General features: G+C 39.9%; 1 protein-coding gene and 1 non-coding gene across 3 annotated transcripts in view; both read right to left on the bottom strand.

Moving 5' to 3' along the window:
* The window catches only part of MAML2 (mastermind like transcriptional coactivator 2), a 331,700-nt gene that overhangs the window by 9,735 nt on the left and 305,281 nt on the right, over positions 1 to 16,684 (bottom strand). Inside the window, exon 3 of one of the 2 annotated variants that reach the window (XM_045790814.2) lies at positions 2,321 to 2,524. The exons of the other annotated variant lie outside the window; for it this stretch is intronic. Within the exon in view, the coding sequence (XP_045646770.2) occupies positions 2,321 to 2,524 (204 nt within the window). The remainder of the gene's footprint in view (positions 1 to 2,320; positions 2,525 to 16,684) is intronic. 2 annotated transcript variants of the gene reach the window in all.
* LOC123787920 (small nucleolar RNA SNORA11) lies at positions 6,705 to 6,834 on the bottom strand. Its single transcript, XR_006778374.2, has one exon. It is a non-coding gene; the product is annotated as a small nucleolar RNA SNORA11 (small nucleolar RNA).

Genomic DNA, 16,684 nt, shown 5'->3' with positions numbered 1-16,684 from the left:
AAGGATAACGCACTTTCGTGAGAAAACATCTCAATTTAGGAGCCTTTCTGGCCTTGCCAACTGACTGGAAATGACTACAAAGCATATGCTAATATAAAGCCATATCAAAGACTGTTTCTTCCTGGATATGCTAAAAAGCACAGGCACCCTCAATGGCGTCCAAACAAAGAGAAATGTGAATGGTTTATAAAAATCACAAAAACAGCAGTCCCATTTCTCATTCATCTCTCACAGCTTATGCCACTGCCCTTTGCACCTGTCCCAGCAGTGACTCAACTGGGGCCCAATGAGAGTTAGGCCAGTGCCAGGACATGACCCTCGGGGCACGTTTCCTTGCCTTTTAATCAGAGCTGAAAATTCAGAAATTCAACCTCTGCACGTTACAATTCAACACATTAGAAGTACTGATGGGAATAATGAGAGTCAATCTTAGATTGTATGTTTTTCTCTCCTACCGCCCTCGTTTCTAAGCTATTTAGTTGACAGAGATCAAAAAAAGGGAGTGAGTTGGTGGGACAGCCGTAGTTTACAAAACTTACAGAAGATTTATAGAAGAAATTGGTTGTGTCACTTTGTGATCCAGTCCATGGCACTCCTACACCTGATACCTTTGGGCAGTACTCAAGGTCACCTGTAAATTTATTGCTCACTATTCCTTATTCATCTCTCACTATTTCTTCTTACCTGCTCTAGACCCCAAACTTATTCTGTTTGTCATTCCTTAAAAATTATGGATGATTATGTTACTATTTACACTTTTCATTTTGTATTAAATATTTCAGGATATAATCTCAAATCCACCAACAAATATAAATATATTAAGGAAAAAAATTACTCGGGCTGTACCTTTTGTTGTCTGGCTCCTCCTCACCTACTCTATCAGAATCCTATAGTCTTCAAGGTCAAAGTCAAAGTCAAACTGTACCTCTTCCTGGAGACTGTCTTTAATCTCTCCAAACTGAATGTTGTCTTTCCTCCATTACATTTTCCCTTACTCTGGTCATATTTTATTGTAATGCAAATTTGAGTTTAGTGCTTCCTTGTTTCAAATCCTTAAAGTCCTCTCCACTGCTTTTCAGACAATGTAAATTTATCAAGCTCTACCTCTGGCCTCTCACCTCTGGCCTCCCTGCCTATTACTTCCTTATCCTCTACTTCCACCTACTGCATCACATGCAGTATACGGTATTGTTTCTTGAGTCTTTGAATATGCTGGTTCTTCTGGCTGAACGCCCCGTGCCCCCCCCCCCCCCCCCGCCTTCTCCCATCACCTGCTTCACCGTCAAGGCTTCAGTAGACATAACTTCCTCTCTGAAACCATTTCTAGTACTTGCCACATCATAGCATTTAATCACCTACCTTCCAATCATCTATTTATTTCACATCACTGTGGGCTCTAAGCTCCTTAAGGACAAAGACAGGGTCTACCTTATTTATTGCCATTTATAGCCTATTAATATTTACTGAATGAATGATAGCACTTATCACACCCCAGATTTCTGAGTTTTATTACAAAGCTCCTTGAGCATAAACAATTTTTATTTTGTTTTTCACATCTCTGTGTACCTTGACTCTATCAACCTGGAGATGATTAACTCTGCCCCTTTTTTCTTTCATTTGGCCAAATCGTCTGAAGGGAGAGAATGAAACTTGGAGATGGGGCTTGGTGTTCGGAGGCCAGAGGGGTTTGAACCCGTGCCTGAGTGTATGGCTGAGGACACGGAAGGGAGAGTGAAGCAGGGCTAATGCTCTGGTACTGCTGGGGAAATAACCACCTTGCCTTTCTTTAAGGCCACTTAATGATGGTGAAAGTTGGAAATATATCCTCAGTTTTCTTTAAAAACATCCCCCCTTCTGAGATGCTTTATTTTGGAAGCCAAATCTTAAGTTTTGAAACTCCATGCTGGCTTTTACAACTGTTTTGGAAACTCCTTTTATCTCTAAAATCAACTTGGATTCAAGCTGATTAAAGTTCTGTCCACAATTTCTGCCCCTCAGGCTTGCAGCACAAAAATGGCTCCTTTTGCCTGATTCAAATACCCATGCTGCTGGTTCTTAACATTCCTGGGCTGGGCAGGGCTAGTTAGGTGGGGTGCCATGCATTCCAACTGTCCAGCAGCTGGTAAATCAAGTGGGTTTTTTTCTTTTTCTGCAGCACTTTAACTTAGGTACAGAATTAGCTTCTCTTATAGCCAGGATACTCTTGTTGCTCTCACCTAAGTAGGCACAGAGAAAAGGGCAAGGACCGGAAAGGGGAAATCATGAATTCCCTCTGTTAGGCCAATAGGTACGTTCAGTAGAAATTAGGAGAAGGTTTTACCGCATCAACCAGCATCTGCTGCTGGAGGAGAAGCTGCTGTTTCTGCTCCAGGATCTGCCTCTGTAGAGTCTGTTTCTTTCCCATCAATTGCTGATTCAACAGTGATTGCGGGGAGTTCATGTAACCACTTCCGCTGTTTGGATTTGAGCAGGGGTTGGGACTTGGACTGGGGCCTGTGTTCTGGCCTACCACAGAGTGTTGATCCTAAAGAAGAGAAGGGGGTGGGAGGGGGAAGCTACTGTGAATTAAAAGAAGAAAAATGTAGCACAAAGATCATAAGCTTAGATTCCGAACATTTTTCATCTTAAGATCAAACATGGTTAAATGGGTTGGAGATCAGAGAATTGCCTTTTAAATGTAGGAGAAATAAATGCATATTACAGCAACCAAAGCAGCTGGGTTAATGACATTAGGGCACTGGAAAAGCTCCCATATGATTCTGATGGTGGAGCCTCCACATTCCAGAAGGCGTTTATGGAACCTCAAAGAAAACGACCATAAAAACATATGGCAAACCTCTCAATTGCTCAGGAACAAACACATCATAAAGTAACAAGTTCTTCCTTTTCCTTAAAGTTAGCACATATCATTGCTGATCCTGCAACGAAAATTGTTTTAATGCATATGTTTAAAAGTTGAATAACCATTTTGGTCAGAAGGTGCCTAGCTTTCTGTGATAAGATGGGAAGACCTGTGAGTTTCTGTTTTACAAACACTCTGAAACCTGGAAGGGACTTTACTTTTCAGAGACTTGTCAATTTTGGTCCCTGGTCGGGAAATCAGGAATTTCAGTGTATCAATCAATAAAAGAACACCCAACAGACAATGAGAAAGTATTGATTAGAAACTCAATGTTTATAGTGGTAATATTGGCTATTGGTGAATTGCCATTCTAACTCAAAGTCTCTACCAATATTAAGGCATTGCCCCTGCAGGGCAGAAAGCTAAAACTAACCCAGTGTTTTCATAAATTCCCAATGCCGTGTTCAGGCTTGTACACTGTTGGGGTTACAAGAACTCTTCCCACCTTGAAGAATGTATCTAATTAAGGAAGAAATGGCATGCTTACATGTAAAAACACAAGAAAATACAGAATCAAGTCTTAGATATGATACACGTACTAAGTCAGAAGTCCTCACACTTTGATGATATTCATTGGGTAAACAGATGCTCTGGCCTTGCTCCAGAAATTCTGAGGCTCTAGACTGGGTCCCTGGTCAGGAAATTCTAATACTCATTGGTTCAGGGTATGCTCTTTGAGAAACACTGGATTATAGGAGCAATAAAATCCAACTTCATTCCCCATCTGGACTATGAAGTTACAAGAGATTAAAAAGATAAAGCAACTCTCATGATGCCTGATGAGCAGTCATATATACTCCATTTGTGGAAAGTCTCCTCCCTTTTACCTCCTTCTTTTTCTCTAGTTATCTACAATGCAAAAAAAAAAAAAAAGCCAGCAGTCCACAGCCCAGAGAAATAGAAAATATGGCCTTGCTTTAGCAATTCCTAGGGCTACAGAGCTCACCAACTACCCCAAAAGCAAAGGGATGCAAAATAATCCTAAAGATGACCAGGCACAGAACCTTACTACAGGCCTCAATGTGTTAAGTGATTGATGACATTTAATCCTCCCAACGAAACAATGAGCAAGAACTAGTATTATCGTCCCAGTTTTGCAGATGAGAAACCTGAGCTCAGAGATCACACAAGTAGTTGAGGAAGATTTGAGGCCAGGTCTGTCTGACTTCAGAATTCTTTCTCAACCACTGTACCTGTTGTTTCTCAGCTAAGGGGAGACGTGTTGAGGAAGAAGGTGCTTGTCCTTCTAAATTGTGCAGACCCACCTGCCCATGGAGCAATTGGTGATTGAGCACCCTCCGCAGGGGTGAGCACCCTCAGTCAGGCACGTGGAGGGGAGTGTGGTGGGGAGAAGGGCAGGCTGTGGGGTCTGGGAGGGGGGCGGTCCTCCTCACCACTTCACTAAAAATACCAGGAGCCATCTCCGAGCAGACACATCCTCCGTGCAGCTTTAAATAACCAGCCTCCGACACCTCTGCACACAATGCCCAGTCAGTTCTCTCCAAGTTAAATCCGTCTTGGTTCTTGGCGGAAAAGGTTCACCCCACATGTCCTACAAGCCACGAGGGATGTGGGCCTGGAGACAAGCGCGCGAGGGTCATTAACACAATGGCAGTGGATGATCTGTGCCTTGAGCGCTCTTGGGGGGCAGGTAGAGAAGGAAGTACCCAGAGGACTGAGCGTGGAATCTTTGTCCACCCACACAAACAAGAGGGAAGCAGAGCCCATAACAGGGAGAAACGTGGAGGGAGGGGTCAGACAAGAGTAAAGATGACCAAAAGTGATGCTAGAAGAAATCAAGGTGAGAGAGAATATAGTGGAGGCAGTGGTTGGCCCTTCACTCTCCACCCTCAAGCAGAATGGAAACCATCTGCTCTTTTCTGAGATATAATAATTTGAAGTTTAGTGCAAGACTGTGTGTGAAAAGAGGATTTCATGTTTTAAGAAGCCGGCTGACAAACATACACAAAAATTCAATGCATTTTTCTTCTCAGTCTTCTTTGCACGGTCACACAGTGCACAAGATCATGAGCTCTGTAGATGAGCCTGTCGGAATTCCTATCTCGGGTCTGGCACTTATTGGCTGCGTGATCTGGGAAAAGTTAATTTACCTCCACGAGCCTCAACATCCTTATCTGTAAAATGGGCACAATAACAGTACTGACTTCATGGGGTCTCTGTGAGAATGAGAGGAAATGATACAATGCCAATAATGTGAAGCACAGAGTTCGCACTTAATAAGCGAGAACTGCTCATAATTGTTCGTGTATTTCCACACACAGGAGCAGGAGTCTGTTTTGTTTCTTTAGTATGAAGCAGGACTTGCAGATGGCACAGAGCTGTTCTGTGTTGACTCATGAGAAATGCAGAGGTCTCCATTGCATTGCAGAGACTGAGCTACTGATGGACTCGGGAAATGACTACATCCTCCTACTTGGAGATGTCGGAAGAGGAGCTGAGAGCCATTCTCTGATGGAAGATCTTTTGGAGGGGGCTTCCTTCTTCCAGGTTAGGGGTTTGGCTCAGGGCCCTGATACATTGTTTTGTTCTGCGCTGGTTTTTATTTCTTAATATCCAATTATTTATTAATAGAGGAGCCAATATACACTTACTAAGTATTGCGCCTTAACTTCTTCATTTGTAAAACTGAAGTAATTATATTAATGACATAAAACTAAACCAGATGAAATTTAGAACAGTTCTAGGCACTTTGTAGGTACTCGATTACATTTTAGCAATTAATATTTGTCTTCTTTATTATTTTGCCTATGGCAGAGATGTTTTAGAAACAATTATGTCTGTGAAGAAGTTTATGCTGTAAGTGTATTCGGATTGCATATGCAGTGTGTTTAGCTCCCATCATATTTTATTTTTGTTTTTTGTTTTCTTAATTCTGCAACTTTAATGTAACACTGATACCAAAAACATGAAAACACGACAAAAGCACACAATGAAAGCAGGAAGGGCAAAGACAGCTTCCTCTCGCGTGCCATCTTGGATGGGCAGGTCGAAGGTGCCCAGAGTGCTGTGTTAAAAAGGAAACTGAGGAAGCTCTCTGGTCTGGTGAGCGACTGCTGCAGGTCATCAGCGTTGTCGGATCTGGGAGAAGTCGACACTTGTTCTGGCGGCATTTCTGGTCTGGACAGTGGAGCTGGTGCTGGGCCCATCTAGAATGTGGTGCTGGCCCCACCATTGGAGCCAAGGCAGATGCCAGCTCTCCCAGCAGTTCTGTTGGCATGGTCACCATACAGAATGTACGGATGGTACCTGGCCCAGAAGGCCAAGGGAATCCCGGCCCAGCGAATGCTAAAATCTCCATGTTCATCTGGGCCCTCATCTGGGCTCTGGCATGTTCCACAGCCATGTCCACCTCCATCGTCTTGAATGCATCATCCACAGCCTCCAAGAAACGAGCCTTCCCTTCCTGGGGTCTCAGTTCTGATGCTGGGTGATGAATCTCAGCACACTCATCTCGCTGTTCTCGTGGAGGGCTCTCAAGCCCCAGAGAAATTCATACTTGGGTGGGCTACTATTGAGTACTTCTTGTACTCCTGGTACATCAGTGCGAGAGGACGATAAACGCTTGCGTCCAGCCAGGCAGACCTGTTGTACCAGTGGCTCCCAGGTGGCCCTTTCCCAGCCCCAAGGCTGCATCTCAGTTCTTGTGGGGGGCTGTCCTGATCCTCCAGCCCATGCCTCACACCCACGCTCATTCCCAGGGTTTCTGCCTCCAGGATTGAGCCCTACAAAGCCTTTGGCTGCTGGTCCTATTCAGAAGCCATGTAGAGGTGCAGGGTGGGACATGTGTAGGGTGTCTGTTCATAGGAAGGCCACACGTTTTGTGCCCTTTTTCACATCAAACCCAGATTCCTGTTGGGTGTGTTATAAACAGAGAAGCCATTTCTTCAGGCTTCCTGCTCTGAGCACACCCCATGCTCCCATCATATTTTTAAACACGAGTTGTGCCTTCCAGTGAGCCACAGTCCCCACTATTTCTTATTTTATTATATCTGCCCATTTCCCTCATTTCTATTACTTGCCTGGCTTATGTAGGCATTTGAGGTTAAGATCTCTGGCTTATAGTTTATCTGGGAATCTAAGATGCACACATCACATACCCTATGTACATCCTCACTCAAAGTTACTGCAGGAAAAAGCAATGCACAACAATTTCCATTAAATAGTATGATATCTACTGGTGCTTTAAGATTAAAATCCAGGTCGTCTAATGCCTAATCTAGTCACCTATGCATCCGTCCATCTATCCATTCATGAATTTCGATAAATTTTACTGAATATCTACAATATGCTAGGCAGTTTTCTATTTTCTAGAGATTAAAAAATTACTTAGAAAGGGGAAAAATGAAGAGAAAGAGGTGGGCAGAATGCTTAGTGTTGGCAAAATTGGCGAACTTCAAAATAATTTCCAGGGAAATCTGGAAAACTAGCTTCCTCTAAGATTTAGAAAAGATCTGCATACCAAGAAAATGTAACTACGTCCCTTTCTCTCTCTAATCAAACAGATGGACGGTGCTAAATTTAGTTTCATTCCTTCACAATACCAAAGGATATAAAAATAAGAGATAAGCTCTCTTCTGGAATTTTGTACAAGATTTTTAAGCCTTGTAGCTTCTGGCCCATGGGCCTCACCATGTACTCTACCGTACACATTCTTTCATTTCATGATTGAAGTAATATTTGGCTGCTGCTACATTTTTTTGCCCTTATGTTAGCTATGAAACATGAAACACCTCCTTACACAGGCTTGCTGTCATTGCCAAGATGTTGTGCAAACTTTAGTACATAAAATATTTTGAAAGAAAAATATGCTCTGCTGCGTTGGCTTTGATTTCCATATTCAGCCTCACTCTTTGCCTTCCGTTCAGCCCATGTAGAACTTGGCCTAATACAAATCAATCTGGTTCTATTTCAACACTCATGGTCTCCTTAAAGCTTGTGAAGACCATGGTAAAAATGGCAATCCTCAGCCTGTAGATGAAAGAGTGTGTGTGTGTGTGTGTGTGTGTGTGTGTGTGTGTGAGTGATTGTGAATGATCTAGGTCATTTCCACTGATGCAGTCTTTTATGACAGAAAACCCAGTTTTCTAGAGACACTGGACTTGAAGGCTGATTTGGCAGCTAATAACAGCCATATGATTGGTTCAAATCATGAACCTGAATGATCTTTCATTTTATGAGTGTATGTATTTTCTCTTTCCACCAATAAAATCACAGTATTTGATGCTAATCTACAAAATAGGCTTCTGATCCTATCCTCCCGGGATTTAATATACATTTACATTTAATACACACTTACAGTTTTTCACATTTGCGTGTGTGTGTCTGTATGTATTTAAGAGTTTAAAGTCCATTATAATATTAGTGAAGCCACTGAGTTAGAGTAGTACACCAGCGCTGAGATACGGTTAAAAAAGTACTGTATGGTGACTAACATAATATAATAAAAAATATTATTATAATAAAAAAATTAAATTGAAAAGAAAAAAGATTCTTGCTCCTGCTTTTAATCCAGCACAGGACTGCCAGGCCAATAAAAGCATATCTGTGTTCTTCTAATAAAGTTCTGCCAATAAGTAAGCTATATCTTTAGAATTATTATCTTCACTCTACCTGATTCATTTATTCAACAAGTATTTTTTGAGCATCTACTATGCATTCTTCTAGGCCTTGGGGATCACAGTTCAGGCAGCCTATTGAGAAACCTTGCAGCTTGTCTGTACTTTCAAGTTTTCCAACTGGACTGCTGAGGGAAAATTTATCTTCCAGAATGGTCTCAAGGATGTTAGAAAACCACTAGTAAATCAGGTGTGTGATGACCAAACCTGTTTGCCAAGGCAAACATAATTCCAAGTTAAGTGGCAGTGTGAGGTTGACTTACATTCACAGGAAGCTAGAAGCATGTTTTAATGTTTGGAAAACATGGTAAAAGAATGCTTTCCCAAATCTGTTACTTTGTTGACTTAGTATCTTGTCCACAGATTACTATGGGAAGCACTAACTCAGCAAGGAGGCAAACCATGTGTCTAGAGGACCTGGTAGAAAATTAAGGAGACACTTGAAATTTGTAAATGGGCACCCTTTTCTTTAGGGGACAAATGACTTGTTCTTCCTGTTATTAACTCTATTTCTCTCAAAGCCAGGTTGAAGTCCTTTTGAAAAAATGTCCAAATTTTACAATTAGAAATAAATTCCACTATTCTAGTCCTAGCAGCTCATTCACCAAGACCTCTTCTTTCAAATTTCAGGGATCAAAATTTAAAGAACCATATGGAAAAAAAAATCTGATAACTCTTAGTATCACATATCCGAGGACATGCCTGGCCACGGGTCTTACTTTGATAAAATGTCTTTGTAATTCATGCTTAGTATGTGAGAGATCTTTTAAAAAGATGTTAACTAATAAAAATGCTGTGATTACCACTTTCTTTCATTTAATGGAATGCAAAGGCTCTGTCAAGCAGGATTGATTTCAGCAAAATGTAGACGAGGGTCCAATTAGACCTGTCCTCAAGCAGCAAACAAAAATATCCCCGGTTTCACTGAAGTATGTTAAAATATTAAGACTCATTGAACTCAGCCATTTTTGCTGTTAAAACAGTTCTGTGGACTGAACAGTGTGACATAGTTAGTTTCACAAAGCAAGCAAAGTTACCAGGCAGGTATTGTTCTCTTCATATTTAAAAAAAAAAAACTCTAAAAAATATTTGTCTTCTTCTGGGTATCTGGGTAAAATGGCTCTCTGTTTTTCTTATTTTGGAAGGGGTATATAATGATTTTTTTCCCCACAAAAATGAAGTAATGTAAGTTACTTGGGATCCATGAGAGTATTTTGGCGTGGGATGACTGCCCTTTCTTTTTCTTGGCTTCCAGGGCTAGGCATCTGCAATTTGCAAAACAAATTCAAGATAAAGTACCCAGCTGGGCAAGTTTGTACAGTAGATCTCATAAACTGGTTTGCTATTCAATCAATCTTTCTTCCCCCCCTTCTCTCTTTCCCTTTTTTTCCCTGTCTCAATGAACTAACTGCTCAACTGTTCCTCCAGGCTATTCATCTTCTCAACTGTCTACTTATGAAGCCATTTATTTATCTCTATGCCTGAGAAACAAGTTGTCTGAACCGTTTCAGATTCCCTGCAAGCTGGCAGCCCCACTAAGTTATTTATTTGGGGCACAGAGAGTGAGGTGGCGGTGTGGGGCTAAAATAATGGAACAGTTCTTGTCTTTCACGGCAACAACGACAATGATGACAATAATGACAGCAAAACAATTATCAGGAAATTGTCCAGGAAACAACTTTCAAACTGAAAGACTGAAGGGATGAGACACTCCTGTCTTCAGGCTGCCCATCTTCCATTTCAAGGGTCAGCAAACTGTGGCATGACCGGTCAACCCAGATCGCCACCTTTCCTAGTAAACACAGTTCTATTGGAACATAGCCACACACATGCTTTTCTGTGTGGTCTGGGGCTGCCTTCACATGACAGAGCTGCCTTCTTCACAGACCTGAAGAGCTGTGGCAGAGTCCTTATTGCCCACAATGCCTAAAATATTTATTATCTGGCCCTCATGGAAAAAGTTTCCTGACCCTTGCTCTATTTGGCTGTACTGGCCAAGGGATGCTTATATGAAATTGATAAAATGCCTTCAAGAAAGTACCCAGCAATCTTGGAAGGGACTGGCAAGTTGGAAATGAGAAATAGCTATCACAAGATCTGTTTACAATCGCCCTCCACTCCAGCCACCATTACCAACTGTGGCAACTGAAAAAGCATCCAGTGTCATTTTCCAGATGAAGACACTGCCCAGAAAGGTTAACAAAATGACTTGCACGAGGTCACAGACTAACTAAAAGATGAAGAACACACATCCAAATCCTGGAAAACGTATTAAGGAGAGACCAATGGAACAAAATCTATCTGCCTAAGAGAACTGTAGCTTGTCTGATCGATCTGGCTTGTGGGGGTGAGGGGTGGGGCAGGAAAAATGTGGAAAGGTGGAACATGCAAACACAGAAGATTGTATTTGGATTAGTATTTTTCTTTGTCCTTTGCAATTATGAATGGTAGCTGCTTTTTCCTTCCATTTAATAGGGCATTTTTCTTTGCTTGCTCAGAACCTCCTCCTTTACCCTACAGGGAAACCCTGATCATATGTTTATGATCTGTTTGTTTCAAATGATCAGAATGAATTTTGTGGTCACTGTAGAGTTCATCCTTCAGATGTTACCTAATTTTCAAGTCACCAGGACACTGCATCTATTCTTAGCCTCTGGGGTGGACACTTATTATGGGTTGGCACGGAAGACCAGTTCCATGAGCAAGGAAGCAGCATTTAGGTGGGAGAGTGGCCAGGAACAAAACGTCAGTGGGTCAGGGTGGAGTGGGAAGAGTTTGGTAACTCAGGGGAAGGAATGAGAAATTTTTCTTAAAAGAGAAGTTCTTTAACTTTAGAAGGGCTCTTTGTGGCAGACCTGAAATTTCTGCTCTACAAGTTAGCTTTTAGCTTTCTGTCCCTAGAGCAGTGGTTTCCAACTTTTCTTTGGATAACACAGTCTTTTGAGGGTTTCACAAAGCTATGGATTCTGCCTCTCCTCCCTTCCCCCCAAGTACACATACAACTAACAATTTCGTCTACATTTCCAGAGAGTTTACACGTTTTCTAAACATCCACAGACCATCCATTGACCTCAGGTTGAGAACTCCACCTCCTGCCCCTCAAAGGTTAGTGTTTATGAAAGTAACGAAATGATTTTCCACTTGGATACGTTCTCTACACTGCACTCCCAGCTTAAAACTATCCAGGGCTCCTCTCAGCCTTTGGAATCAAGTCCTAGTTCCTAAAAATGGCAGAGAAGACCCTCCATGACCTGGCCTCTGCATCTTTCTCCAGTTTCATCTCTCAACGCCATGCTTTCTTCACTCTGTCCTAGAGTGAAATTAACCTATTTGCAATTCCTCAAACTCACAGAGCTCCTCCTCTCCGCATTTTTGCATTTGCTCACAACATCTCTGCCTGAAGCCCTCTTCCCCTGCTCCTCTCTATCAAGGGATCACTCATTCTGTCTAGGTTCAGTTCAGATGTCATGTTTTTAGGAAGTCTTCTCTGGCCTCCTAGCACCGTTTAGTGTCCCTCTCTGTGCTTCCGTAATAACTGGTACTGGCTCATTAGGGACCATTTTTTACTCTGTATCACAACTATTGTTTGCTTATATCTACCTCCCATTAGAAGTGCTTGGAAGGCTGGGATGTTCATCATGTTTTTCCCAGTATATAGCAGACCCTTCATACGTGTGTGTGTGTGTGTTTTGTATAAATAAATACATAGATAAACGAAGAAGACATGTGAAGTAGAAAATGGGGTCAGAGCTTTCTGCTGTCACATGGGATAAAAATGCTAGTTCTTTTCAAAGGCAACTGGAAAGCTAATGCAGGACAGAGAGGCAAAGGTTAAGCAACACTGTTAAATCCAGTGTTGCTTTTCTGAGTGTACCACTTTAGAACGGCCCAGAGCATAAAGGATGTTTTAGAAATGAAAAAGGCTAGTGGCGAGCGATAATGGAGAACATGGTGATGATGATGACGACGATGATGATGGTGGTGGTGGTGGTGGGTAGTAGATATGCTGGAAGGCAAGAAGAAGGCACACCACTGGCGTACAATTTCTACCAATAGTTATCATTTTTTGAAAGCTATGTACGAGGCCCTGTGTTGAGGGCTTGGTATTTATTGTATCATTTAATCTCCTCAATAATTCTGTTTTAATTGTGATTCCCATTTTAAGATGAGGAGATAGGTTAAGAAATTTGTCTTTTTAAAAAAAAATATGCCTTTAAAATGCAAAGAACCTTAAAGACTTAATAGAATAAGGTAATTGGCAAAATATTTTTAAAATATCCTTCTGTTCTAAAAGCAATTTGAGTGGGTAGCCAGCAATAGTGAAAAGTGGATTCTGAGATCAGGCAGAACTGGGTTCAAATCCCAACTCTGCTTTTTTCTAACTTGTATGGGGGTAATAATATTTTCCTCAATATTACCTCAACAAATGGCATAAAGGAAGTGAAGTGCTATACTAAGTGAAGTGCTATTTGGTATGCAATAGACTTGAAATAAATGTCAGTATCTCCTCTTAAGTAAGTCTGATATTTACTGAATATCAAACACACCCATTAAGGTACTGGACTAAACAAAATGTAATTTCTCATCATCAGATAGTGAGGACAGCATGCTGTTTATAATAATACCAGCAATAAACCAACAAGCAATAATTATCCAGAGATGTGCTCAGTCATTTGAGCTTCACAATAGCAAAGCATTTCACTACTGCCTCCACCAATTAAAACAAGATTAGGGAATTGTGTTTAAGGGTAATTTTATCTTTTGTTGAGCCTGTGCTATAACTCGTGTTGATATTAATCCCTTCTTCTTCTCCCTTTGGTATAATGTGTAACTACATTAGGCTTATAACTCCTCTGTACGAAAACACTCATTTCAAAGTGACATACGTTAGGAACCGGTTTTCTACCCTAAATTGTGCTTTTCCTCCAGAAGTGTTTGGAAGGTGTTATGGTTTTGGATGAGATAAATATCAACATTTTCTGTTCTCATTGAGAGTGAAGGCAATCCAGTAGACAAGTAGTTAACAGAGAAGGAAGAAAGGGTAAGTGATACCACAGTTCAGAAGGAAGGAAATACTGTTTAAAGGGCTGGTTCTTAAATCAAAATGATGTCTAAATTTTTACGAATTGATTTCCCTAGGTGGCTTCTAACACTTGGGAAGGAATGTAAGATTTTCCCTTTGGAAATAATAATTAAAAAAATAATACAGAATTTTGACGCTAGAATTTCACCTTAATGAAAATTTTATAGACTACTTTTAGCTTCTTATCTCTTTAAGATAGAGAAGTGAGAAATCTAAGAAAATTCTCACATATCTCCTGTGCTATCCCATGACAAAATACTATATAATGGTGATACATGTAATCTTTGTAGTCAAAATGCCTAGGTTTGAATATTTCCTCCATGACTTACTAATTGTTCTTGGGCAAGTTATGATAGTCTCTAAGTCTCAGTTTCTACTCTTAAGGGGCAAATAATACTGCCTGCCTCATACAATTCCTATATAGCTTGAATAAGATTAAGTAGGTAAAATATGCGGCAGTCTTTAGCTCATAGGAAGAATGCAAGAAAAGTTAGCATTATTTTAAACTGTGGTTTTCTTTGACAATTTTTTCCCTTACTCTTCTTACTTATACACACTGACATTATTTCATTGATTCTTGTAGGAATCTGGTTCATGTGACCTGTGAACCTTGCTAATTTTGTAGTCTTTTAACCTCTCTAGGCCTTATTTTCTTCAGTGTTAAAATAATGGAAGTTAGATTATAATCTCTAAATTCCATTCTAGTGCTAGAATTGTTGAAATTCCATTTTTATTGAATCAAGCTAACAATAAATACCACTGTCATGAAATAATTCAATTTCTCTTTTTCATTGAGTCTACAACGCAACTTAACAGCATGACATGCAGTGGTTTTGCCACTATAATGTACAAATACTGGATTGATCTGGTTGGGGGTGAGGAGCAGGAAATCACACCGGTTTTTCTTCTGAAGTGATTGAAGTAAACAAAACATGAGGCTTGGGGATGGGAATGTTGAGAAAATTCAACCTTAATTCTGGATCTGTTCATATACTTCAGTGTGGAAGGCACAACACAGAAGTATATAGCTTTGCCAATAACATTGGACTTTTCTGAACTAATTCTGTAAAAAGTCTGTTTTTTCCTCTGATTCTGAAAAAAAAATCTACAAAACATTTTGCTAGAGGTAATTTTCATGCTTTGAATATCCATTCTGTGCTAAAACATACAAAATATATTAACCTACAAAGTCGCCCACATATTCTGGCATACCTCCTCTTAAGAGAAATGACAGAATACCTTGATGATTTCAGGTTATCTAATAAACATAGAAATCTGGATGTGCTGACACAACATAGTGATTGTGGCCAATATCTTCAAATGTGTCCATCTACTCTAATGTAACATGATTAGCTATTTTTGAATGTATAATGACCACAAAGGACATTTAAAAAGGAGCCATCTGTTCTCTGTTAAATGTAGCCCTGAAGTCTCCCTTGGATTAGTAAAGCAAGCCACTAAATACTTCAGTGGGACTTCAAAAAAGCTCAGTTCTCCCTAAGAATCACTAAGGGATGAACTTCAAAAGATTAGAGGTTTCACTTGGATCAATTCCCAGAAAATCAGGTTATTTACCAAATCTTATTTATGCAAACTATACAAACACATTTTGATCTTTAGAGTAACGAAATAATGTTTTAGAAAAATGATAACCTCAAATGAAAAGTCCACTGTGGAAAAGAATGAGGAAGGTCAACTTTCTTTGGTTTGATTATCTGTCTACATTGATCAAATCAGCTGTACAACTACTACCAGATCTGCTGTTACTTTATGGTTATAACTCTAGAAAGAAGGTACCTAAAATTTTTATTAATTCTGTTGAGTAATAAGACTGGGGATGTCTTAAACACACACACACACACACACACACACACACACACACACACACACACACAGAGACGCAGTATTTTAGCTTCTCTGTGTCTGTTTGGATTACAAGATGGTGGAGACTACTAAACCATTTTTAGACATCGACCACTTTTTATGACATTATTTCATTTACAAGGATTTCTAGTATAACTTTGGGTTTACAAGCTGAACCCATCAATTCATCTGAATAGAGAATTCAGAATAAGACAGATCTATCTTGGCACTGTCCAACATAGTTGACTGCTATTGCTTAAGTTCTAATCACATCTTGTATTTATCTTTGTTATAGAATATATCAGTTATTTATTTACATGTATGTTTTCTCTTACTACACTATTATTACTTCAAGAACATGGATTTTTTTATTCATCTGTGCATTTCTATTAGCACACATAAGCCTGACATAAAATCGATACTTGGAATATATTTGTTGTTAAATAAATAATATGTAACTACTTGAAAATCAGATAAACTTAATCTATAATATGATTTGCAATTATTTAGGTGTTACTAAGAAAGTAACATATATATCAAAAGTTTTCAGTGAAATAACAAGTATCAGTATCAAATATCATACAAAATGCCTCACTTAGGAATAGTTACTATTGTCAATTCAAGATACCATACAAGTCTTTTTGTTTCTAATTAAAACCTTGAACTTAAATTTAGCACATGCAGAGTTCTGTGAACTTTTAAACTTTTTTTTTTTTCTCAGCAATCTGGGTAGGTTGATTGTATTGGATTCTGTTACTTGTAACTGGAAACAGATCCTTGATTTGAAAACAACTGTCCAGTGATTTTTCAATTGGGTAAACATTTGTGGCTTATGTTCCTAACGGCTGATCAGGAGAATGCATGAGGGGAGACCGATCTATTGTACAGTTACCAGTGTTTACACTGTTTTGTGTTTTCCAGATCCATGTGGTACTTTTTAAAAGGATATACATCTGGGACTGCAACAGCTCTTCAGCTGCCAGCTGCATCCAAATAGCAGTTCATTTAGTATATATCTGAGCATTTCTGAGTATTTAAATCAAAACTGTGACTAAATTTGAGCCAATTGGATTCCCTTTATAATTTAAAAATATTGTTATCTAGCCATCCACATAAGAAAAGAAGCCCACAAAAATAATTTTTTTTTTAAATTTCTAGTCTGTCCACAAACTTAACAGAATGTGGGCCAAGTATGTGAAA

This window comes from Ursus americanus, chromosome 16 (assembly GCF_024610735.1).
Source record: "Ursus americanus isolate L20-20 chromosome 16, mUrsAme1.1.p, whole genome shotgun sequence".
Classification (NCBI taxonomy): Eukaryota; Metazoa; Chordata; class Mammalia; order Carnivora; family Ursidae; genus Ursus; species Ursus americanus.
The sequence above is the reverse complement of the archived record's forward strand: the minus strand, read 5'-3'. Positions and strand labels throughout refer to the sequence as shown.